A 24,071-nucleotide genomic window follows, 5' to 3' on the forward strand; every position below is an offset into this window, starting at 1 on the left:
GAAATTTGTCAGAAATCCTCATGTGCTTTTAAAGGATTTATCTCAAAAACGGTACAAGCTATGAAAAAGTTGTAAATACAGGATGAATACATTAGAAGTTTGTCTACAGCTCAGAATTTGAATGAAGTCTCTAGCTGAAAGTATGTGGACGCTTTAAAGGCTGAAAGAAGTAAGAAGATTTGAAGAGTTTCAAGACTGTTCCAATGCATTCTCTATGGGGAAAAAAAAATCAGAAATAGTTGAATATTGCAAAAAGTATGAATAGTTGAAAAGAGAAAAGACATAGCACACCTGTCCCGAAAAGGCTGAACATTTTGATATTTGAATTGTTGAAATAGCACAAAGTATGAAGGACTAGTTACATGACGAAGAAAGGCAGAAAATGGCCGAACCGAATAACAATAGTGTGAATGCTTCCAGCATTCACACTAATAATAAGAAGAACTAGAAAAAACATTTCCAAGAATGGAAATGGTGTGAATGCTTCCAGCAATGCTGAATGAGCTGAAGAAATTGTTGAAAGAAAGAAAGAAAGAAAGAAAGAAAGAAAGAAAGAAAGAAAGAAAGAAAGAAAGAAAGGAAGAAAGATTGAAACAAGAGAGAAAAAAGAAAAGGACAGAAAGAAAGAAAGAAAGAAAGGAAGAAAGAAAGAAAGAATCAAACAAACGAAGAAGTAAAAAGACAGAAATGGAGTGAAAAAAAGAAAGAAAGAAAGAAAGAAAGAAAGAAATGGAGTAAAAACAAAGGAAGAGAAAAGGAGTAGAAAGAAAGAAAGAATCAAACAAACAAAGAAGTAAACAAACAGAAATGGAGTGAAAGAAAGAAAGAAAGAAATGGAGTAAAAACAAAGGAAGAGAAAAGGAATAGAAAGAAAGAAAGAAACAATCAAACAAACAAAGAAGTAAAAAGACAGAAATGGAGTGAGTGAAAGAAAGAAAGAAAGAAAGAAAGAAAGAAAGAAAGAAAGAAAGAAAGAAAGAAAGAAAGAAAAAGAGAGAGGGGGATGATAGATAGAAAGAGGTAGATGGATGGATGGATGGATGGATGGATGGATAGAGAGGGAAGGATAGAAAAAGTTACGTAAAATACAAATGAAGGAGTAGAAGAAAGAAAGAAAGAAAAAAAGGAGACAGAGGGGTTAAAAATAGGGAGGGAGATAGATAGATAGATAGATAGATAGATAGATAGATAGATAGATAGATAGATAGATAGATAGATAGATAGATAGATAGATAGATAGATAGATAGATTCATGAGAAAAAAATTAATTGTTGGAGATGTTTACATCAAAAGTATAAAATAATTGAGAGGCTGATGAATTTGAGCTGAAAACCTGTGTGTGTGTGTGTGTGTGTGAGTCTGACGGTCTCTCTGTCTGTGTGTACATGTGCAGAAAGTAAAACTGTTAAGCGCCACAAAACTCCTCTCTCCCTAATGATCTGATTGATTGGCATCCTGCCCTCAGAAGTTACCATGGCGACTACCATGCTTACATTTTACTGTGTGGAACAGTGTTGTGTTTGTGTGTTTGTCTGTTTGTGTATGTGTGTGTGTGTGACTGTGTGTGAGTGTCTGTGTGTGTCTGTCTGTGTGAGTGTGATGCCTGTGTTTGTGCGTGGACATCCTCTGTCAGTCTGGTTTATCATGTGTGTGTGTGTGGGGCTGTGTTTAAAAACATCTTAACGAGCGGCCAGGCTGCACCTGCACTGTTCTATTAATAGACTTTGATAACGAGCTGGCCGCTACAGCTGGACCAACTGCACACAGAGCAGAGCAGAGCAGAGAGATTTGAGCTCTGAGCAGCTTCCCAAAACAGCCCAGAAAAAGAGAACCGTAACTCTTATCAGAATGTGGTCCTCCTGACCATCTGGGCAAGCAGACCTTCCTGAGCACATTGATGTGCATTAAATGTTTGTAGGGCAAAAACTTTTCTCAGGGTCGCAAGGTAGAAAAGGGGGGCATTTCTGCTTTTCTAAAAAAATCAGCTCCTACTTTTCTATTGAAGTGGATGAGCCACTGGAGCGGATCTAGCTGCACAATTAGGCTCATTGAGACAATTCTGTAAGTCTGTCTGCTGTTTTGAGCACATTAAATGAGACACGACAAGTGTGGCTACAAACCGGTGAGGAAATCATGTGTCTAGAGTTTAATTTGTGGCCGTGCTGGCAATTTATCCAGAAAAAATCCTGAATGTTTTTTCGATCCCTCTCACTCTAACGATGATGTCACTCACTCTGACCCAACCCCATACACACTCATTGAAAAGTGTGAAATTTGTCAGAAATCCTCATGTGCTTTTAAAGGATTTATCTCAAAAACGGTACAAGCTATGAAAAAGTTGTAAATACAGGATGAATACATTAGAAGTTTGTCTACAGCTCAGAATTTGAATGAAGTCTCTAGCTGAAAGTATGTGGACGCTTTAAAGGCTGAAAGAAGTAAGAAGATTTGAAGAGTTTCAAGACTGTTCCAATGCATTCTCTATGGGGAAAAAAAAATCAGAAATAGTTGAATATTGCAAAAAGTATGAATAGTTGAAAAGAGAAAAGACATAGCACACCTGTCCCGAAAAGGCTGAACATTTTGATATTTGAATTGTTGAAATAGCACAAAGTATGAAGGACTAGTTACATGACGAAGAAAGGCAGAAAATGGCCGAACCGAATAACAATAGTGTGAATGCTTCCAGCATTCACACTAAAAAATCCACACAATAACAGTAGTGCCCGGGCTTCGCCCGGGCACTGGTCCCTGCAGCTATTTCATAGCTGTTGGGACCAGTGCCCGGGGCGATTGCCCGCGGCCCTAATTAACTGTATTTTTGTTAAACATGACAGAGATGACCACAGAACACCTCAAATAATGTAATGAGGCTTTACTCTTACCTTTTTTATATTGAATAGTATATTTAACTTGCTGCACAGTTCACCAGTTGTATTTACAGGATGTTGGTGGAGGTATTATAAACGTAGTCACACGTGTTTTGTTTTTAATCAACCACACTGTGATTAAAGAAAGTTAGAGCTCTTTGGCAAAAACATCTTCCTTTTAATAATTGTCTGTACTGGCTGTGTTCATAGTTTCATCATCATCATTAAGCCTTCAGGTGGATGAGACTCTTTGTAATTCAACAGTTTAACCTTACAATATTTCCACAACACACAGAATATCAGTGTCCACTAAATACAGCTGTTACAGAACCAGACATTTTAATTAAACACGATGCCTCAGACACAGTTGATGTTGGATTTGGTAGAAGAAGAAAAAAGTCACAAGCATGTTTGTTTTTTTCCGAACAATTTAATAATATGATTATGAGTTTAAGTGATCATTTAGCTACTGACATTGAACAAACACACACTGACGACGGTGAGGAGGAGGAGGAGGAGGAGGAGGAGGACGTCCACGGTTCTTCCTCCGGCCCCGGTGAAGACGGGGAGCAGCTGCACCGTCAGGACACACACACGACACACCGACCATGGAGGAGAAGTCTCGGTTCCTACATTTTACCACCGTGGCATTAATTAAGCCGTAAAATAAATTAACGTGAACGGAGCAACAGGTGTAGAACATCAGCCGCGATGAGACACGCCTGGGATCCACTGGCGTTCGTTTCGTCCGCCGCGACGCGGCTGCCTGTTCATTTCTATGGGACGCGTCAAACCGTTAATGACGCGCCCGCAAAGCATTCTGGGTACGCGGCGCGTCCGTTCGAGCAGCTGCGGCGCGTCCAAAAGTTGACCGGAGCTCAACTTTATGCAAATGAATGCGTCCGACGCAGGGTCGCTGTCCAATGGGGAGCGAGATAGAGAACAGCTCGGGGGGGCGGGGGTCTGCTTGTCCACTGTCCGTTAACTCGCCGGTCTGTGTTCCCGCCTACCGAAGCGTCCGTTTTTTCAGAGGCGTCGCGTCCGGCAAGAAATCGCATTGACGCCAGTGGATCCCTAGCGACAGACACACACAGATACACACACACACACACACACACACACACATACAGCATAAATGACTTATCAAGCTAAAATTACTGAAAAATATGGGTTTTACAGGGAAAGTAATGTAAGACAGTCCGGTTTCACGTCAGTAAATGCAGTCACTACGAGGCGATCTCATCAATTAAAACGTTACGTTTAAGAATACGAGTTGACAAGAGACTAATAACAGACATTAACTATCATAAAGTTAAATTAACTCGATGTGACCAAACAAAAACTCACCTTTGAGCCGTGTTTTCCACTTTTCTGAGTGATTTTAGCACCGGACAGAGTCTCATTAGTTTCAGGCATCCTCGGTCCAGAGACACACACGACCGCGCACTGCTGGTGCACGGACACAGCCGTGACGTCACGGCCAGAAAAGAGACTTTTCTGTGGCTTTTCTGGCCGTTAGAAAACATTTTGACGGATAAAAAGTCCATGACTTAAAAATATAGAATACAAAGATTAGTAATTAACGGAGGTTACAGCTGGAGGTGTCCTGTGAACAGTTTTACAGGCTTCTCTTTTACTATTGCGGTCTATGGGAAAAATCCTTTCTGGGCCGCATGGGATTTTTTGTTGCAGTACCACGGGTGGCCACTGGGAAAAATCGGCGTGCCTGCTGAGAGGATTACAGGGGGGCTGACCAAAACCGTTAATATAATACATCCATGACCAAAACGGATTAACGCGGGCCGTTATTGTGACGTCATTCCGCCGCGACGGAGACGTTGTTGTGGTTCGCGCATGCGCAGTAACGCGGATCTTTGTTGTTGGACGTCATCATGGCGCTGAGCAAGACGTTTGGACAAAAACCGGTGAAATTTCAACTCGAAGAGGATGGAGACTTTTACATGATCGGATCGGAGGTTCGTGTTTTCATCCCTGGGTGTCGAAGCGATGCCTTACTTCACTGGTTCGATTGATTGATGGATTGATTATCGGCGCGCGGCAGCGTCGGTGTCTTTATCCTCCGTTAGCAGCTAGTTAGCTCAGGATGCTAACAGAGACTCATTCATTTATATTTGTTCTGTTTTAGTGATAAAACTGAGAATATTCACCAGAATTAAACATATTTATCTACATGTCGGTGCAGCTGGGGGAAGTTTTAGCAGAAAATGTTCGACCTTCCGCTGAAATTCACCCTGTTCTCTAGCTGTCTGTTAGCTAAGTGGCTAACGGCTAGGTCATCACAACAGAGCGGGTTTATTTATTTATTCCATATTTAAAACTGGTTTAAACTCACACTTACTGACATATATTAAATTGTTTTGTTTGTTCTAACTGTAGCTGTAGTTTAGCCGTAGCTCACCTCAGGCTAATCAACACATATTAGATATAATATTTAACCCGAGGCAGGGCTGCAGCTAGCAGGTTAGCTAGATTTGATTTTATTCATTTGATCTCCATTAGCTGATGCAGTACACATCAAAAGACATATAACAACAGGAATACACAATCAACGCATAAATAAACCAAGAATTAACAACACAAATTATCTAGCTACAATTAGATTGCACAAACAAGTATATAAAATGACCAATAATTAAAAACACATCAGATACAGAAACACACAAAAAATAAAAACAGACATCAGGTGTAATTCTCCATTGCTTCATGTCACATCTACAGATGTGGTAAAACTGAAAAGATTTTAACTTTATTGATATGTTTATGAGAGAAAAAGGTCAAATTCACACTGAAATCTGAAATATTTGCGTTTTTTTTCTTTAAACATGAATGGAACGTGTACTAGTTTATCATTAGACTTTTGTATTATTATTATTCATATGCACAATAAGCAAACATTACATCTCATAGTACAAAAGGCAAATAAATAACTGTACAGGAGAGGAAAGCCCTAGAACCAAGGAAAATATGCAAAAATATTATTATTAAGTTACTAATATTGATGAATCTGTTGAGTCTTTCCTGCTGCTCTAACCAGTAATTCTCTTACTGATGAGTTCAGGGGTGTTTGTTTTGTATTTGTGTGTATTAACTCTTGTTCGTGTGTGTGTGTGTGTGTGTGTGTTCAGGTGGGAAACTACCTCCGTATGTTCAGAGGCTCTCTGTATAAACGCTACCCGTCGCTATGGAGGAAACTGGCCTCAGTAGAAGAGAGGAAGAAAATAGTGGAGTCGTCACACGGTCAGTAGAGCAGCTGTGTGTGTGTGTGTGTGTGTGTGTGTGTGTGTGTGTGTGTGTGTGTGTGTGTGTGTGTGTGTGTGTGTCTCCTCCGTCATTACCTGTCGTGTGTCTGATATGAGCGTTTGTCCTGAGTCACAATGAGACGACAGTCAGAGTTTGACTTTTGAGTAGAAGCAGTTTTCAACATGCACAAAATATTCAGTGTATAATGATGAATTCAAATGTGTTTCTATTAATATCATTATGTATTTACACTACACATGTATGTGTTATCTTATTAAATCACAACTTGTTCTTTTGTGAGTCATTTAACGTTTGATAATCCAGAGAAACAAGTCTTTGTAAAAGTTTTATTTTCTAACAGTTAAACAGATTTGAGGCTGGTTGACCTCTTCACACTGAGTTAGTGTAGGTCTGTTGTTGTTGTTGTTGTGTTGACGTGGTTGTGTGTCTGTGCAGACCACGGCTACACTCAGCTGGCCACCAGTGTGACTCTGCTCAAGGCCTCGGAGGTGGAGGAGATCCTGGAGGGAAACGATGAGAAGTACAAAGCTGTTTCCATCAGCACCGAGCCGCCCGCCTACCTCAGGTACACACACACACACACACACACACACACACACACCACAGATACAACTTTCAGTTTTAACACTAGTTTCACTCGGATAGATAGATAGATAGATAGATAGATAGATAGATAGATAGATAGATAGATAGATAGATAGATAGATAGATAGATAGATAGATAGATAGATAGATAGATAGAACTTTATTCATCCCGAAGGAAATTCTTCTGCCAGGATGCTCCAAAGGGAAATGTGCAAGGGAGATAAATAGGATACAAAGAGGAAATATATGATACGCTATTATATGACGTTATGAAAGAGATTTTCACAGAACTAATGCTGCAAATTGAGATGGAACAATCTAGCTTGGTGCATTATTAGAAATATGAATGTTTACATAAAAAAATGATCCAAAGGCACTTAACTTCTGTAGTGGGCCATTTTAAATACATGTGCATCAATTTAACAGTGCAGCTCTTCAGTACAGTCGTGGTGATAATTCAACAACTGCAACCACTGTGAACATATAAGCAGTGAATGGACACAACAACATGTAAACACGGGTTCTGTTCTTCTGTAGAGGAACTGTGATATTACGAAGAGTTTACTCAGGGATTTAACTTGGTTAAGTAATAATAATAAACTTTATTTATAGAGCATGTATCAAACAAGTTAAAACAAGAAAATAAAATCACAGGGGATGAAATTAAACATTAAGGTGTAGGGCTGTATAGAAACAAACAGGTAAATGACTGTGGGGAAAAAGAGAAAATCAGCAACTCGGGTAAAATTAGGAAATGCTAAATGAGAGAAATGTGTTTAAAGTCTTAAAAGAAGACACTGACCTTATTTAACCTTATTTAAAAACTACTGAACCTGAGCTCAGTAGCAGTCTAATCAGAGGGAGAGTCAAAAATCAGCTCATAGATTAAATCAGGATCATATGAGAACTAGGGCTGCCACGATTAGTCGACTAGTCACGACTACGTCGACTATTAAAATTGTCGACAACTAATTTAATAGTCGATGCGTCGTTATTTTGTTTTTCTCTCAAAACTGCTGCCGCACCTTCCACACACACAGCCGCCGCCGCAGCCGCGCATCACACACACATACACACGTGCACTCACTCACTCAGTAGGCTACACATAGGTGTTCTCTCTCTTTTCTCTCTCTACCGGTCTTGTCCCTCATCAAGCGGCACCGGTGTAACCCCCCGCCCCCCCCGTCGCTGCCGCCGCCGCTCCTCACCCCCTCTCTCTCTCTCTCTCTCTCTCTCTCTCTCTCTCTCTCTCTCTCTCTCTCTCTCTCTCTCTCTCTCTCTCTCCCTCTCTCCCTCTCTCTCTCTCTCTGTGTCGTTTTAAATGAGAAGCGCTACTAGGAGCGGTACCGCCGCTCCATCGTTTTAAATCACGGACTGAAAAACAGCCGTTCCTCATTTAAAAATAAAATCGCGGACTTTGAGAGTCGGTGTTGGAGAACTAGAACGTTACCGCGTCTGGTCACAGCGTCCTGGTCACGTAATGAGCGCTCATCTTAACGAGGAAGTCTTCTCTCCCGGCGTAAAACTACGTCAATATTTTCCGGTAGCTTCTCATCACAGTCCACACCTTGCAGAGTTTGAGCTGCACCTCAGTTTCACTTGTTTTCATTTGACAGTTTCACACAGAACTTTCTGTTGAGTCTTTCCATGTTTCTCCTTCTGTGACAGTAAAAAGGGAACATGATGAGCCTACCAAAACTTTATTATTGTGAATAATTCCTTAGTTTCAGGTGTCCACCTCGTTTTATTTAAATGTAGCTATGTTTAATGCCAGAGACAAATGAAGGAAAGAAAAACCTAAAAAACCTTTAAGTATTTATTTTGGTGTTGTTTAGGCCAGTGCCTTATCCTTATTTTACTCAGCTGTTTGCACTTTATGCTACAGTTAAAGCTGCATATTTCATTAAAAGTTTAATGAACTATCATCTTAATTGTCTTTATTTTTAGTTAGCATATACCTTAAACACTTCAAGCTGAAAGCTAATGATGGTATATAAGAGCAGCTGCATGCTGGTGCGATAAGCTGTATGTTTTACATTCAATTTACGTATGATCCGATTAGTCGACTAATCGAAAAAAATAGTCGGTGACTAGTCGACTATCAAAATAATCGTTTGTGGCAGCCCTAATGAGAACATGAAAACATCCCATCATCAGAGTCCTGGTTCCTGCAGTAACAACTCCTCAGGTCTGAGCTGGGAAACGTTTATCGTCGTCACTCTTTCTCATGTTCGTCGTCATGGTGTTTGTCTGCGTCTCCAGGGAGCAGAAGGCCAAGAGGAACAGCCAGTGGGTTCCCACGCTGCCCAACAGCTCCCACCACCTGGACGCCGTTCCCTGCTCCACCACCATCAACCGCAGCCGGCTGGGCCGCGACAAGAAGAGGACCTTCCCCCTCTGGTCAGCTCGCTGCTCCAACACACACGCACACAGATAAACATTGAACAACATGTCTGTAAATTGTTTTGTTGTGTGTTTTTTCCTCTGCAGCTTCGACGACCACGATCCGGCCGTGATCCACGAGAACGCCACCCAGTCCGAGGTCCTGGTCCCGATCCGTCTGGACATGGAGATCGAGGGACAGAAGCTCAGAGACGCTTTCACCTGGAACATGAACGGTAACGGCCTCACTTCAGTTTTACTACGCAAGTATGGAGAGAATGGAATTAGATGTTATACGTTCCCAGGTCTGTAATATTTATCTTAAAGGGACAACAAGGAGTTTCTATTTGGTTATAAAAAAGTCTCACGTTGATGTGGATGAATCTCCGCTACCCACACTTGTTAATGGGCCCATTTTCGATAAATATATCGTTTTGTCTCTATCGTTATTTTGTTATTATTAGTGGTGGCGGAGATGCTGGTCGAGCCGACCAGCGTTTCTTTACTTTCAGTTTCGCAACGAGTCATGAGAATAACGCCGCTGAATCGCCGTTTATGGTCGGAACTACGACGGTATGTGATCGTCTTTGAACCTCTGACTTTAATTCTTGATGAATGAAAACATGAGTCTGTCTTGCGCCGGTCAAAGAATTTCAGGGTGTGCGGAGGCTCATAAATGTAGTGTGAAAACACTTCGCTTTTCCAAAACTCCTCGTTGTCCCTTTAACCCTCCTGGGTCAAGGAAGGAAGGAAGGAAAGGAGGACAAAGTGAAAGATGGGAGGAAAGAAGGAAGGGGGAAAAAGGAAGGAGAGATAGAAGGAGGGAGAGAACAGATTGGGTCAAAAAGGAAGGAAGAAGTAAGGACGAAGGGAAGGAAGGAAGGGAGGGGAAAAAGGAAGGAAATAAAGATTGAGGGAGGGAACACATTCGTTCAAGGAAGGATGAAGGGAAAGAAGGAAGGGAAAAGGGAAGGAAAGAAAGACAGAGGGATAGAAGGAAGGAAAGACAAAGGGTAGGATGGGAGGAAAGAAGGAAGGGGGAAAAAGCAAGGAAAGATAGAAGGAGGGAGGGAACAGATTGGGTCAATTGGGTCAAAAAGGAAGGAAGAAGTAAGGACGAAGGAAAGGAAAAAGGGTTGTGGAAATAAGGAAGGGAAAACGGAAGGAAAGAAAGATGGAGGGAGGGAACAGATTCGTTCAAGGAAGGGAGGGAAAAAGGATCGTGGAAGGAAAGAAAGATGGAGGGTTAGAGAACAGATCAGGTCAATTGGATCAAAAAAGGAAGGAAGAAGAAGTAAGGACGAAGAGAAGGAGGGAAGGGAGAAAGGATTGTGAAAGGAAGGAAAGAAGGGAGGATGGAGGAAGGGAACATATTATGTCAATTTGACCCAGAAGGACGACAGGAGGGTTAAATATTATCTGGGTTTGTTCTTGTCTGAAGTTATTTGGGTAAATTCAGAATAATGAAAACAAAAGATTAATAATTTATTTACACGATGCACATCTAATTACTCAAATGTCACAAATTATTAGGATTTTTTAAAGTTAAAGGAAAGACCAAACAGTTTATTTCCTCCTCCTCTTCTCTCTGTTTCCTTCTCCAGAGAAGCTCATGACGCCCGAGATGTTCGCTGAGATCCTGTGTGACGACCTGGACCTGAACCCGCTGGCCTTCGTCCCGGCCATCGCCTCGGCGATCCGCCAGCAGATCGAGTCGTACCCGACGGACAGCATCCTGGAGGAGCAGACGGACCAGAGGGTCATCATCAAGGTGACACACACACACACACACACACACACACACACACACACACACACACGTCGTCTAGGGCAGTGGTTCTGAAACTTTTTTACTTTTACGACCCTTAAATTGACAAAAATTAGACCATGGACCCCCATTGGACAAAATTTTGAAGCAAACACCAGAGATACACAAATAGTATGTACGTTCAAATTAGGCCTGAATTTGTGTTAAGATTATACAATTGGTACAATTTCTTCAAAAAAGTTTAAACATTTTTAGGGGGGAAAAAGTGGTAAAAATTCTCAACAAAAAAGGGTTTAAAAAAAATTGGTAAGATTTCTAAAAAAAAAAAAAAAAAAAGTGTAATTTTTTTTTAGAAAAAAGCGGCAAAATTTAAAAAAAAATTTTCATCAGGGTAAAATTTCTTAAAAAAAAAAAAAAAAAGTAAAACAATAATAATATTTTTTTAAAAAGTGGTAAAAATGTATTTTAAAAAAAAGGTTTAAAAGAAATCCTAGAAAAAATTGGTAAGATTTCGAGAAAAAAAAGTTTACGTAAAAAAAAAAAAAAGGTTTAAAAGAAATCCTAGAAAAAATTGGTAAGATTTCGAAAAAAAAAGTTTACGTAAAAAAAAAAAAACGTTAAAAATTTCCAAAAAAATAAAATAAAACATGGTACAAAATTCTACAAAAAAGTGGTTAAATTTCTTAGAAACTTTGAAGAGGAGGAGAGTGCGCACTGGTACCTTGTATAAGTGTTTAATCACTATAAAATAAAATGTGTTTGGTTTTCGTAGCCTCATCTTACCTTACCTTAACCTTATTCCAGCTGAACATCCACGTGGGCAACATCTCCCTGGTGGACCAGTTTGAGTGGGACATGTCGGAGAGGGAGAACTCCCCGGAGAAGTTTGCTCTGAAGCTGTGCTCGGAGCTCGGCCTGGGCGGAGAGTTCGTCACCACCATCGCCTACAGCATCAGAGGTCAGCTGAGCTGGCACCAGAGGACGTACGCCTTCAGGTAACCACACACACACACACACACACACACACACACGCCTCCATATGTCACATCTGATCTGTTTGGTCTCATGTTTCTAAAACTGAAGAACAAACAGTCGTGGTTGGACAGACGCTGCATTTAGGCGATGTCTCGAATTTTCTCTTCAGTTTACAGACACAATGATGATTACACTTCTTATTATTTTTGTGTGTTTTTATTCCACTTTGATTTACAGATTTACCTCACAGTAAATCCCATTTTTTTCCTTAGATGTATCCACCTTTTTCCGAACGCCGGAAAATGCATGTTTTTTTGTTTTTTTTCAATGAAAATCTGTAAAACGCATGGATCATCACACCAGCTTTTAACAATAGATATCACACAAATTGACATCCGTTGTTAAAAGTCAGCATTAATAGATCCATGCGTTTACCACAACTATGACAACGACTGAAAACCATGGAAACATAAATGCAAAACCAGCTTCCGGTTTTAACCATAGATGACGTTTGGAAACTTGTGGATAGAGATGTATAAATTCAAAGTTAATGAGAAAATGTAAAATAAAAATAAATTAGAAAAAAAAAGAAAAAAACACGATAAAAAGTAATAATGAAATAGAAAAGGAATAGGAAAACAGTAGTAATAGTCATTTAAGAAAATAATCACAAATGATTTTTCCATGTGGCTGTTTGATAATTACTCACATGTACACATGATAAAACAGTTCATTAAAGAAAACGTCTGTTTTTAAGTTTCAGCGAGGATGTTTCCGTCGTTGGAGAATCAGAGATGCAAAAGAAACTGCATTCATTTGTATTTATTTATTATTTTTAAAGGGACAGTGCACATTAATCAACGTTACTGTAAATGTGCCAGTGTTTTTCAATTTTCAACTGCAGGTTATAAAAACAACACAGCAGTGTTACATTGTACACAAATTCTCAATACTACATATAACACATGTATGTCTAAAATGGTGAAGTGTATGCATATATAAAACAAACAGACGATCAACACATTAATTCATTTACAATAAACTAGGGCTGACCCGATTATCATATTTTGATAATCGAAGCTTCGCGGACATAAAAAGGGGAATAGGGAAATAATGAAAGTAATGAAAGTGATGGCAAACAAACACTGCCTATCTCCAAAATCAGGCAGGTTTCCAGGATGCCAAGTAGCCGACTCATTTTAATGTAACAATTGTCGATGAGAACCGGTGTCAAAAAGGAAGAAAAAAAAAATACAATCGATCACGGACTTCATGATCGATTACCATGGCAACGAAGAAGCTTCGAAGCTTCGATTTTTTTGGGTCAGCCCTACAATAAACACAGTTGAATGGGTTTGTTTCTCCAGACAGATGTTTTCTGACCTTTATGTTGAGTTACAGAAGAGTCTGTGTGGAAATGTCTCTGCTGCTGCTGCTGTTGTTGTATGTGTGTGGTGTTGCCATGGAGACGTGGCTGTAACCTCAGGTCACCACCACTGCTGCTGCTTCTCTCTGGGTGAAACGGAGCGGACGCGGCCACGACCCGTCTGAGTCTAAAAACCCAGACGGACGCAGAGCTGGAGAACTCTGACACAGCTGGACGACACGGCCACATCTGTAATAATATTGATGTGTGTGTGTGTGTGTGTGTGTGTGTGTGTCTCTGTGTGTGTGTGCTCAGTGAGAACCCTCTGCCCACGGTGGAGATCGCCATCAGGAACACGGGCGACGCCGACCAGTGGTGTCCTCTGCTGGAGACGCTGACGGACGCAGAGATGGAGAAGAAGATCAGAGACCAGGACAGAAACACCAGGCGAGTGTCGTCCGTTCGTCTGCTGTCGATAAAGTTTCATACGGAGTCAAATCCACGAGTCTGTGGATGGAAACAAAAACAACTGAAACGAAACAACTGAAAATACTATAACTATTAGTCATTCTACATGTTAATAACACAGAGGAGAACCAATATAAGGAACTAAAAAGCCGTATAATATATAAATAATAAATAAATGATATTATTATCATCACTGTGAATCCACAGCTCGTTCCTCTGTGAAATGAACTCTGGTCACAGTGACGAAGACACTGATAATGAGTCGATAACTGATCATTATTTCATTTCATTTATTTATTTATTGAATTGGGACGATGCACATTAATCACCCAGATTTTTTTCTTCAGCATGTATTCGCCTTAAAGGGATAGTTCAACATTTTGGCAAATTGGCCCATTGCCATAATCCCTATAGTCGTAGCAGTAGGTTCGTTACCTTTAATTGTCGTTGCAAGCTATTTTTAGAACGGCGGAGCAGAGCCGTGAGCTGCTCAGAGCTACGCTACGGAGGCTCATTATGGGATTTCTTGATTTCCCTCATCAAACTCATCAAATACACAATCCAACAACTCCACAACGCTCTGGTGGACAAGTTGTGACCTGCACATTCACCACACTATGAGATAATAACACAACGTTACCAGACAGAGTTGTTTTAGAGGGAAGTTCATGCAAAACCACTGATGCGCGTTGCCTTCAGGGACAGTTTTTCATCAAGCAGTCTCTGTATTTCCCTCTAAAACAACTCTGTCTGGTAACGTTGTGTTATTATCTCATAGCGTGGTGAATGTGCAGGTCACAACTTGTCCACCAGAGTGTTGTGGAGTTGTTGGATTGTGTATTTGATGACTTTGATGAGGGAAACCAAGAAATCCCATGAGCCTCCGTAGCGTAGCTCTGAGCAGCTCGTTGCTCTGCTCCACCGTTCTAAAAATAGCTTGCACCGACAATTAAAGGTAACGAACCTACTGCTGTGACTATAGAGATTATGGCAATGGGCCGATTTGCCAGAATGTCGAACAATCACTTTAAAGGTAAACCTAAAGTAGAAAAGTTTGAGGAGTTTTGTGCAGAAAGGACTTGAGTTTTAAAATCACTCAAAAAACAAACAAACTGGCAGACGCTCAAATCTAAAAAAAAATGCTATGTCTCTAGGGATTATGGCAATGGGCCAATTTGCCAAGATGTTGAACTATCCCTTTAATCTAAATTTCATCTGTAGTCACAAGGCAGAAACCTACACAACACAGACACAGTACGACTGTAAAACCTCACAACTACAAATCATACAATTGACATTTACAAAACAGGACACATGCAGATGAAAAACTCAAAACAGACAATATTATAAGAAAACACTTTTAATCCACAGTTAAAAATGAACTATTGTTTTATTTATTTGTTCATTTGTTTCTATATTAAACATAAATGTTCCACCTTGTTGGAGCTTGGAGCTAATTCAGTTTGTGTTTGTGTTGTTGTTGACCGTCTCTTCCTGTTTGCTCTGCAGGAGAATGAGGCGACTGGCGAACACGGCGCCTGCGTGGTAGACGCCGCAGCAGCAGCAGCGGTGGCGGTAACCACGGCGACGGCGGTGGCAGCGTCCTGCAGGATCGGTGCTCGTCCGGTCGAGGGTTTAAACGTCGTCGCGGTTCAGAGACGTTTCCTCCGCCGCGACGTCCTCACCGCTCCTCGGTCGGCCGCTCACCGTCCTGCTTTTTATTTTCTATGGTTAATATTAATATTTCGTTTTTGTTTGGCGAAGCCCCTCCCCCCTCCTACTCCTCCCCCCCTGGTAGAAAATGCCCCTCCCCCCTCCCCCTCCTCCTCCTCCTCCTCATCCTTCGTGTTTCCCTGTTGGACCCTCGGCGTGGAGAAGCTGCTCTCTCACTCTGACCACTGACTCTTTACCCGACCACAGAGGGAGAAACATCATCACTCAACAGTCTCAGATAATATATTGTTATGTTGTATTTGTTGTCTTTTTGTACATTTTAATAATTCTTACAAAATAAAAAAAAAAGTGAAAGCTTCCTGTGAGGTCACTGTGTGCTTTCTGTTGGACGTCGCATTAGAAAAAAAAGGTAACACTTTTAATTTACAGGCATTATGTGATAATGTCAAGAAATAACCCAGAAATAACAGGCCAATTTCATAGTAATGTGGAGAAATATAGCCAAGAAATAACTGATAATTGTGTAGAAATAGCCCAGAAAAAAATGTATTGTAATTCTGGCTTTCCCAAAAAATTTCCCAAAAGCATCTGTAATCTTTTGCCTTTATAAAAAACATGACATTACCATGAAATGACCGTTATTTCTTGATATTACTATGCAATTAATTGTTATTTCTAGGTTAATCTTGACATTACTATGCAATTAATTGTTATTTCCAGGCTTTATCTTGATATTACTATGCAATTAATTGTTATTTCTTGGCCTTTTCTTGACATTACAGTGCAATTAATTGTTATTTCTAGGCTTTTTCTTGACATTACTACGCAATTAATTGTTCATTCTAGGTTAATCTTGACATTACTATGCAATTAATTGTTATTTCTAGGCTTTTTCTTGACATTACTATGCAATTAATTGTTATTTCTAGGTTAATCTTGACATTACTATGTAATTAATTGTTATTTCTGGGGTATTTCTTGACATAATCACATAATTAGTGGCCTATAAATTAAAGGGTTAGCCAAAAAACCATCTAAAAACAATTGACAAAGATCTACAGTTACATTTTTTGTGTTTAAAATGAATATTTAACAGGAATCTAGTGAGATATTTACCTAAAATCTCTCCAGCCCAGTTTTCTTTTTAATCAACATGACGTCACTGTGAAGAGACGGTCATTTTCCCGCCCTTAGAATAAAAACCTAAAACCACAGGAGTGCATGTCCACCATCATATTCAGCCGCTGCCTGCCTGTGTTGGCTGTGTTGCCAGGGGCGACGGGTTTTTGTTGTCCACTTGTTTGTTGCGTGTTGTTGTACTAAGCAATTTCCATTTTGTCCCCAGTGTTTGACCCACAAAGGCAGCAGCGGGTGAAAGTGCAGCGTGAGCAGCAGCACAGACGGGGAGCAGAGTGACGGGAATTCAGAGCCGTCGGCACTTTGTGTTTAAAACCGACAACGACGGGTCAGTGAAGGCCACATGCACCGGTTCACTCTTCTCTGTTTTTACTACTGTCATTTATCTTCACAGATCTTTGCAGTGAAGTTCACAGAGAAGTTTTTACTCACCCAAACACATCTTCTGGATCCTCAACCTGTAAAACAAAACCTTAGTGAAGCTGCAGTTTGACACGTGTGTTTCCTACAGTCGTCACCTCCACCTGTAGATGAGACTGTGTGTGTGTGTGTGTGTGTGTTTGCATTAGACAAAACAAAACCAGGGTCCGTCCACTCATTCAAAAAACCAAAAAAAGACACACACGGACGCAAAAGGTGAAAATCAGAGATGGTTTTTTATCACATACACAGATGTTTGTCTGTTACATAATAACAACACATAGAAAAATCATGTAAACATATGGACTCGGTTCTACCCATAATCCTTTGCGTTTTGGCCTCCTCAAGTTACAGAAACAAAATCAGTCTGGATTTAGTTTCTCCTGTTTTTTCTTGTGTTGGCTTCCTCTTCTTCTCGACTTCGTCAAATCTTTTCTGAGCGTGAACTTGAACCAGAGACAGTTGGTGATTTCAGGGGTCGTGCTACTACCGCTAGCCGCTAGCTAGCTGCGGCTGTTAGCCGCTGTTAGCTGCGGCTGTTAGCCGCTAACTGCTAGCTAGCTGCTGCTGTTAGTTGTGTTGTTAGTTGAGTTGCTGTTCCTCTTCCTGTTGTTGCTGTTGGTCTTGGAGGAGTTGGAGGTCGGGGTCGTTCGGCTGGTCAAACATGATTCGCCTGTAAAAGAGAGAAACTTTTAGCACCAACAACTTAGCTTTGTGTTTGCTGCTCAAACTGAAACAGAAGATTTTCGTGTTTTTAGTGTGCAACACGTTTTCCAAACCTTCAGAGGCTCAGTGTTTGATTCTTACACCATGATTGGTGAATAAAAGAAACAACCTGCATTACCTGACAGGCGATGATGACTCTTCACAGACAAAGTGTCAGACTGTTTTAGTTTGAACAGAATAAACCTTAAGTTTATTCACACAAACAGCTGTATAGTATAAGAGGAGATTTAAGTGTCGACTTGTCTGAGACTGGTTGTAGGCTAGTTCCTGAATGTACAGACAGGAAGTTGGTTTGTGGATCTCATTGATGGACTTTGACGTGTTTGGTTCATTTTTGTCTTAAAAGCAGAAGTAAGCGGAATATTTGTGTTAATATAAGTCTTAAATAGTTATATCTCCCGACAGCAATCACTTGTATAGAGTGTTTGGTCTGAAACACGGGTCTGTCAGTCACTCTGCTCTGCTCTGAGCCGAGGAGAAAACTTTCCTTGTATCCTACAACCTTTATCCAATGAGGAGAGAGAACGGCATAAAGGGGCGGTCCTCTCTGTTTGTGCAGCCAAGGGATGCGCGTGAATGTGGTGACGTAGGGACGAGGGCGGGGACTGCCAACTCCATCGGCTGACAGGAAGTTAGCCAAAACCACCGGATCGCTTACTTCTGCTTTAAGCTAAAAAATAACCAGCACTAGGACTCTGGAGCTGGGAGCTAAGGGACACATGGAGCTGAGTTATGCTAAAAATCCTGCAGAGTTCCTCTTGAAGGTTTTGACTAAACTGAGACTAAGACCTTAAAGGTTCAAACTCGAGGTTCTTACAGAAGTTCTGGCGTCATCAGCAGCTTCCTTCCTCCTGGTTGGTTTGGAAACACGTCCTCCAGGAAGTAGTACATGTGGCCGACGCTGATACCTGCAGAGGGAAGGAAGGAAGTCACCAATAAGTTAACTCAGAGTACCGATGTTTGGATCTTCAACACAGCTACTGTAAAGAAAAACTATCAGGGTTGTGGTTTCCGTGGTTACCCAGGAGGTCGACCACGATGGAGTTGCCGAGCAGCAGCGAGAATCCCATGAGCACCCAGGGCAGGAACGGGGCCTGGAAGTTGAGGAGGCCGAAGAAGTTCATGCGTATGAGCGGATGTCGTCGACTCCACACGTACACCAGCATGATGATGAAGGCCTGGCCCAGGAAGAAGACGTTGGCGAACAAACCGAACAGCTGCACCAAGCTTCAGGTCAAACAACAACAACAACAACAACAACAAGGTCTGGTACAAACGTTTCTTCCTAATCAACCAAGAAAAAAAAACTGATTAAGCGTTATAGTTAATAAAAGTGAAATTGGCTGATTCACAATCATGAAACACATCAAAATTGTTATTTGTATTGGTAAAACAATAAGATACTATATCACAGTCAATAACTTATTATAAAATTTAAAGTCACAAATTTGACCCGAAAATTTGGGATTTGGGGGAAATTTTGGATTTTTTGTTTGCAAATTACTATATTATTATATACAATACATTTATGACTTATTTTATAATCCAAATCAGTCTAGTATGTTATAATTTTGACTTCCCAGGAGTATTTTTTATTTTCTAAGATTTAAACAGTTTTCATGATGGTGAATTAAGATTTTTTAAAGTATTGCAGAATTCTTGACAATATTGACAATTTAAATTATTAAATCATTTTTGACTAGATATCATCATTTTACTTAAGTTTAGATTTGTCTTGTTCCATAATTATAATGCATGATTTTAACAAACCTTTGGATTATGTTGGTTTTACACAGAATTATAAAGATATGACGTTTGTAAATTATTAATGGCTTCTTTTGTCCAAATTTTGAAATTTCATGTTTTTTTCAAGGCGGCATTATGAAATATTTGTTGATTCTCATAGTTTATTTATTTATTCTTTTCAAACATTTTAACTTCTATTTTTGTTTTTCTGGCATGAGGAGACTTCCATACATGTTTATATAAGAGGAGCTGTGTTTGGAGACATGTCAGTGTTCATCTTTCAGCTCTTGATGCACATGATTCACCTAAAAGCGCCACTTGAGATGTTAATATGACAGTTTATATGTAATAATTATTATGGGACATGTTGTTGGAGCCGGAGGCTTTTGTTTTTACCTCTCACAGTAAAAGACGACAGACGTCCTTTCATCTCAGCTCAGTGAATCAGTGTTGTGATATTTCAGCAGAAAAATGATGGTTTAAAAAAACCCATAAAGCTTCACGCTGACCGTTTTCACAACAGCCCAGAGGGACGTGAGCAGTAAACACACCACGACGACTGTATCATTAACCTGGAATGTGAACAAGAGCTCCTGGCTACGAAACGCTGAACATCATCATCATCAGAAACAGTTTTTTAAGCAGAGGACGTCCAGGTTCAGACTGAGGGGTGACACATCAGATGTTGTTGATGTCAGCAGCCTGTTGGGTCTAATGCAGGGGTGTCAAACTCATTTTACTTCAGGGGCCACATTCACCGCAATTTGATTTCAAGTGGGCCAGACCGGTAAAATAACAGCAAAATAACCTATAAGTAATGAGAACTCTTATTGTTTCTCTTTATTTTAGTGCAAATAAGTACATTATTAAGATGTTTACATTAAATGAACTGTCCTTTTACAAAACATGTTATGAACAACCTGAAATTTCACAAGAAAAACACATGCAATTTCAACAATATTATGCCTCTTCTGTCTTTAATGTAATTTTCACATATGGCAAATTCATCCTGCGGGCCGGATTGGACCCTCTGGTGGGCCAGTTTTGGCCCACGGGCCGCATGTTTGACATCCCTGGTCTAATGTTTCCACCTTAAAGGGCCAGTTCATCCAAATTAAATCAACACTCATTGGTGTCAAACTGTGCAGATAGTTTGGGTTTCAGTTGTTTGATTTTAACATCGTCTGTCATGGATTTCTGTCACTTCTTGGGTTTCCTACTAAAAAAATGCACAATATGATATGATATGATACGATGGATGTTGCGATATGATACGATACGATACAATGTCACGATATATGATTCAATGTGATGAATGTTACGATATGATACGATACGATATGATTCAATATGATGAATGTTACGATATGATACGATACGATGAATGTTACGATATGATATGATACAATACTATGATACGATATATGATATGATTCAATATGATGAATGTTGCGATATGATATGATATGATACAATGAGATGATACAATATGATATGATATGATACGATGAATGTTACGATACAATAATTGTTACGATATGATACGATACGATACAATGATACAATGATAGAATACGATGGATGTTAAAATGCGATACAATACAATGAATGTTACGATACGATATCATATGATACAATACGATGATTGTTACGATACGATACAATATACTTTAGGCCTATATCTTTTTGTCATTTACGCAAACCGGCTCTTTGTTTTGAAATGTACCTACAGACGTCATGACGACGGCTGTTAAAGCGTCGTTACAGTAAGCGACTTAAAGGATACGGTCATCACGATGCCTCCAAACAGGAACATGAAAACAAAATCTGCCGTCCGTCCCCGGAAACATCCCTCCTCCAGCATCCGGCAGTATCGATACCTTCCTCTGGTTAAGGACTATTGATCTGTGTGTGTGTGTGTGTGTGTGTGTGTGTGTGTGTGTGTGTGTAATGCTGCCATTAGAATCTATACCAAACTGATAATCAATCATGCAAAGTGAGACATTTCCTGTGTTTTCTGAAAGATACAGAAAGATGATGTTGAACACGAAACTGAAGCCAAGAGAGCCGAAGAAGAGGAAGCTGGTGATCAGACGCCATATCTGAGAGAGACAGAGAGAGAGAGAGGTAATAATGTAAATATGATGATAACAAGTTGTATTATGAAGGTGTTTAAAGTGGATTCAAGCAGGTGACAGGTGAGACCTGGTATCTTCTGATGATGAGGTCGGGGTTGAAGTAGAGCTGGAAGGGCGTGATGACGTCAAGTTGCTAAAGAACAAACAAACAAACACAGTTTTACATTAATCAGCAGAAATTAAAATGTTGTACAAAGAACTATCAGTCTGACACTTGGACTGCTTTTATCTTTGACTCTTTAAAGCCCCAGTATGTAGGAATTCCCCCCATCTAGCGGTGCGGTTGCATATCTGAACGTATTCTTGATGTTGCATTCACCTGAAATGGGGCAGACGTCAGACAGACAACAGACGCTGCATGTAACAGGATAAACAAGCGTCTATGTAAACAAGTGGTCCGCCAGCACGAGGCAAAACAATACAGGCGTGACAATATGTTGTCATGGTGATGTGGTATTGTTTACCTGACCCACGTTTTACCGTCTTTCTCTCGTCCAGTAAAATGACATCCGGTTGGTTTGCCGACGGCCGTCTGCCTGACTGCACCTGAATGCAACACCAGTGCCTCCGTCCTTCCTCACACTACACAGTGGTGACAGTTTTAACAGGCCGAGCCCACAGCTCCGCTGAGTTTCCGTGGTTACCTACGGTCACGCTGACACTCAACGTAAAAAATGGCGATGCAACATGGCCGCCTCGGTTCGGTGCGTCGCCCACTTATGTATTTGTAACAACTTGTAACAACTCATTCTAAGGTACCAGAAAGCTTTCATTTGTATGCGGCTGTGATTCCACTTCAGTGAAATACGGATTTATGAAAGAAATATTTGATTTTTGCTAATAAAAAGCCAAATAAGTTACATACTGGGGCTTTATGTCTCAGTTTCAAGTCCTTTTCTAACGCCCCTTGTTGAAGATGTTTTTGTCTTTTATACTTCAGCTAAGACCTCGTCTCCTTTCACTGTGGTAAAGTCATCTAACGGTTTGACGCTTCAACTACTTTCAAATCGTATTCGTCATTACGAAATGTTCAGTTTTTGTTGCTCACTCTTTGACGAAACACATCGACTGCTTTCGTTGGTTACACTTCAACTGCTTTCACACATATCAGCTACTTTCATCGCTGACACTTAAACTAAATGAACATGTTCTACTTCATCATGCTACAGCTGCTTTCACTCATCCAGTTTCTGTTGCCACTTCACCTGCTTCGTCAAGGAGAACAATATGTTCAGCAGTTTCACTTTAACTTCAGTTCAGTGTTTAACCATGAACTGATGGCTATCCGACTCTTCAGCTGCTTTTATCTTTGACTCTTTCGGTCTCAGTTTCAGGTGCAAGAACCTCAGTTAACACATGTTTTTATACTCCAGCTAACACCTCGTCTCCTTTCACTGTGGTCATCTGATGCTTCACTTTTACTTTTTCACTTTTCATTCAAAATAAAGTGTTTTTGCCACTCACACCTGAATTACCATCACATTTCATATCTACTGACATCACCACTGCTTTTATATTTCAATCATGAACTGATATATCAATGAAAATTACCCTTCACTTCCTTTTAGCTCCCACACTTCAGGTAATATAGTTGTAAATTCAGCCAGTGCTTAAAAAGTTAGTTTATTAGCAGCAACTCATCATGTAGAGAGACGAGCAAACTTTCAGAGGTGGTTATTACTCAATTTGTCTTTTCTAGGTGAAAGTACATTAAAAAAAAAAGTAGGAACTGGCAAACAACTACATGCAGCTCATTGATATATTTAATATTTCAAAAATCATAATATCAACATGAACATAATATTACAATTTGTAAATACACATCATCACAATAACAATTATCATACTCTGCATGTTTCTGACATCAGTGCATGTTTGTGCATGTTTTCCTCTGTTTGAAAGTTGTTGTTGTTGTTGTTGTTGTTGTTGTTGTTGTTGTTGTTGTTGTTATCTTACCACGGCAGCGGTTGTGAGGACGCAGGCTGTTGTGTACGCTCGTGTCACCACGGGGATCTGGAAATACTCCTGAGTGAAGCTGTGAGCCATCACTGCTGCTGCTGCTGCTGCTGCTGCTGCTGCTGCTGCTGCCTTCACTGTCCACCATCATTCACCCACTGAGTGAACTGTACACAGGCTCCGCCCCCTGCCCCCCCACCCACCCACACACACACCCACTCCCTGCAACTGGCAATCACATATCACACTCAATCAAATACCACCATCCAGCCCACACACTGTGATAATCTATAAAATGTCCAATTTCGGTAACACTTTACAATAAGGGTCCCTTAATTAACTGTTTACAGATATATTAACAATCATTATTATGTATTATTTAGGATTAGGAAACACATTAATTAATGTAACCTATTAGTAAGCAGTTAATTAATGTTTACTACTCAAAGTTAGTTAAAGCAGAAGTAAGGTAATGGTAAAGTAAAGTAATGTTTGTGTTAATATAAGTCTTAAATAGTTATATCTTCCAACAGCAATCACTTACATAGAGTGTTTGGTCTGAAACACGGGTCTGTCAG

The 24,071-nt window shown here is 40.3% G+C and overlaps 2 protein-coding genes across 3 annotated transcripts; one reads left to right on the forward strand and one right to left on the reverse strand.

Moving 5' to 3' along the window:
• Positions 1-4,742: 4,742 nt before the first annotated feature.
• On the forward strand, positions 4,743-15,625 carry LOC146980891 (SWI/SNF-related matrix-associated actin-dependent regulator of chromatin subfamily B member 1). 2 transcript variants are annotated; one of them, XM_085785843.1, is made up of 9 exons: positions 4,743-4,846; positions 6,017-6,128; positions 6,588-6,717; positions 9,000-9,137; positions 9,228-9,355; positions 10,724-10,890; positions 11,692-11,882; positions 13,544-13,684; positions 15,215-15,625. In XM_085785843.1, exons 1-9 carry the CDS (start codon positions 4,763-4,765, stop codon positions 15,243-15,245), a joined length of 1,122 nt encoding a protein of 373 aa, XP_085641969.1. In that variant the 5' UTR covers positions 4,743-4,762; the 3' UTR covers positions 15,246-15,625. The 2 variants fall into 2 exon arrangements, with proteins under 2 accessions (XP_085641969.1, XP_085641970.1); XM_085785844.1 differs by having other exon boundaries at positions 13,544-13,675; positions 15,206-15,625.
• Positions 15,626-17,192: 1,567 nt separating this feature from the next.
• derl3 (derlin 3) lies at positions 17,193-23,677 on the reverse strand. The gene is made up of 7 exons (XM_085785828.1): positions 23,494-23,677; positions 21,605-21,670; positions 21,428-21,501; positions 21,186-21,279; positions 18,675-18,870; positions 18,471-18,561; positions 17,193-17,600 (listed from the first exon to the last, which is right to left on the reverse strand). Exons 1-7 carry the CDS (start codon positions 23,581-23,583, stop codon positions 17,510-17,512), a joined length of 702 nt encoding a protein of 233 aa, XP_085641954.1. The 5' UTR covers positions 23,584-23,677; the 3' UTR covers positions 17,193-17,509.
• Between the last annotated feature and the right edge of the window lie 394 nt (positions 23,678-24,071).

This window comes from Trachurus japonicus, chromosome 9 (genome assembly GCF_045865225.1).
Source record: "Trachurus japonicus isolate A0001 chromosome 9, Traja_1.0".
NCBI classification, from domain to species: Eukaryota; Metazoa; Chordata; class Actinopteri; order Carangiformes; family Carangidae; genus Trachurus; species Trachurus japonicus.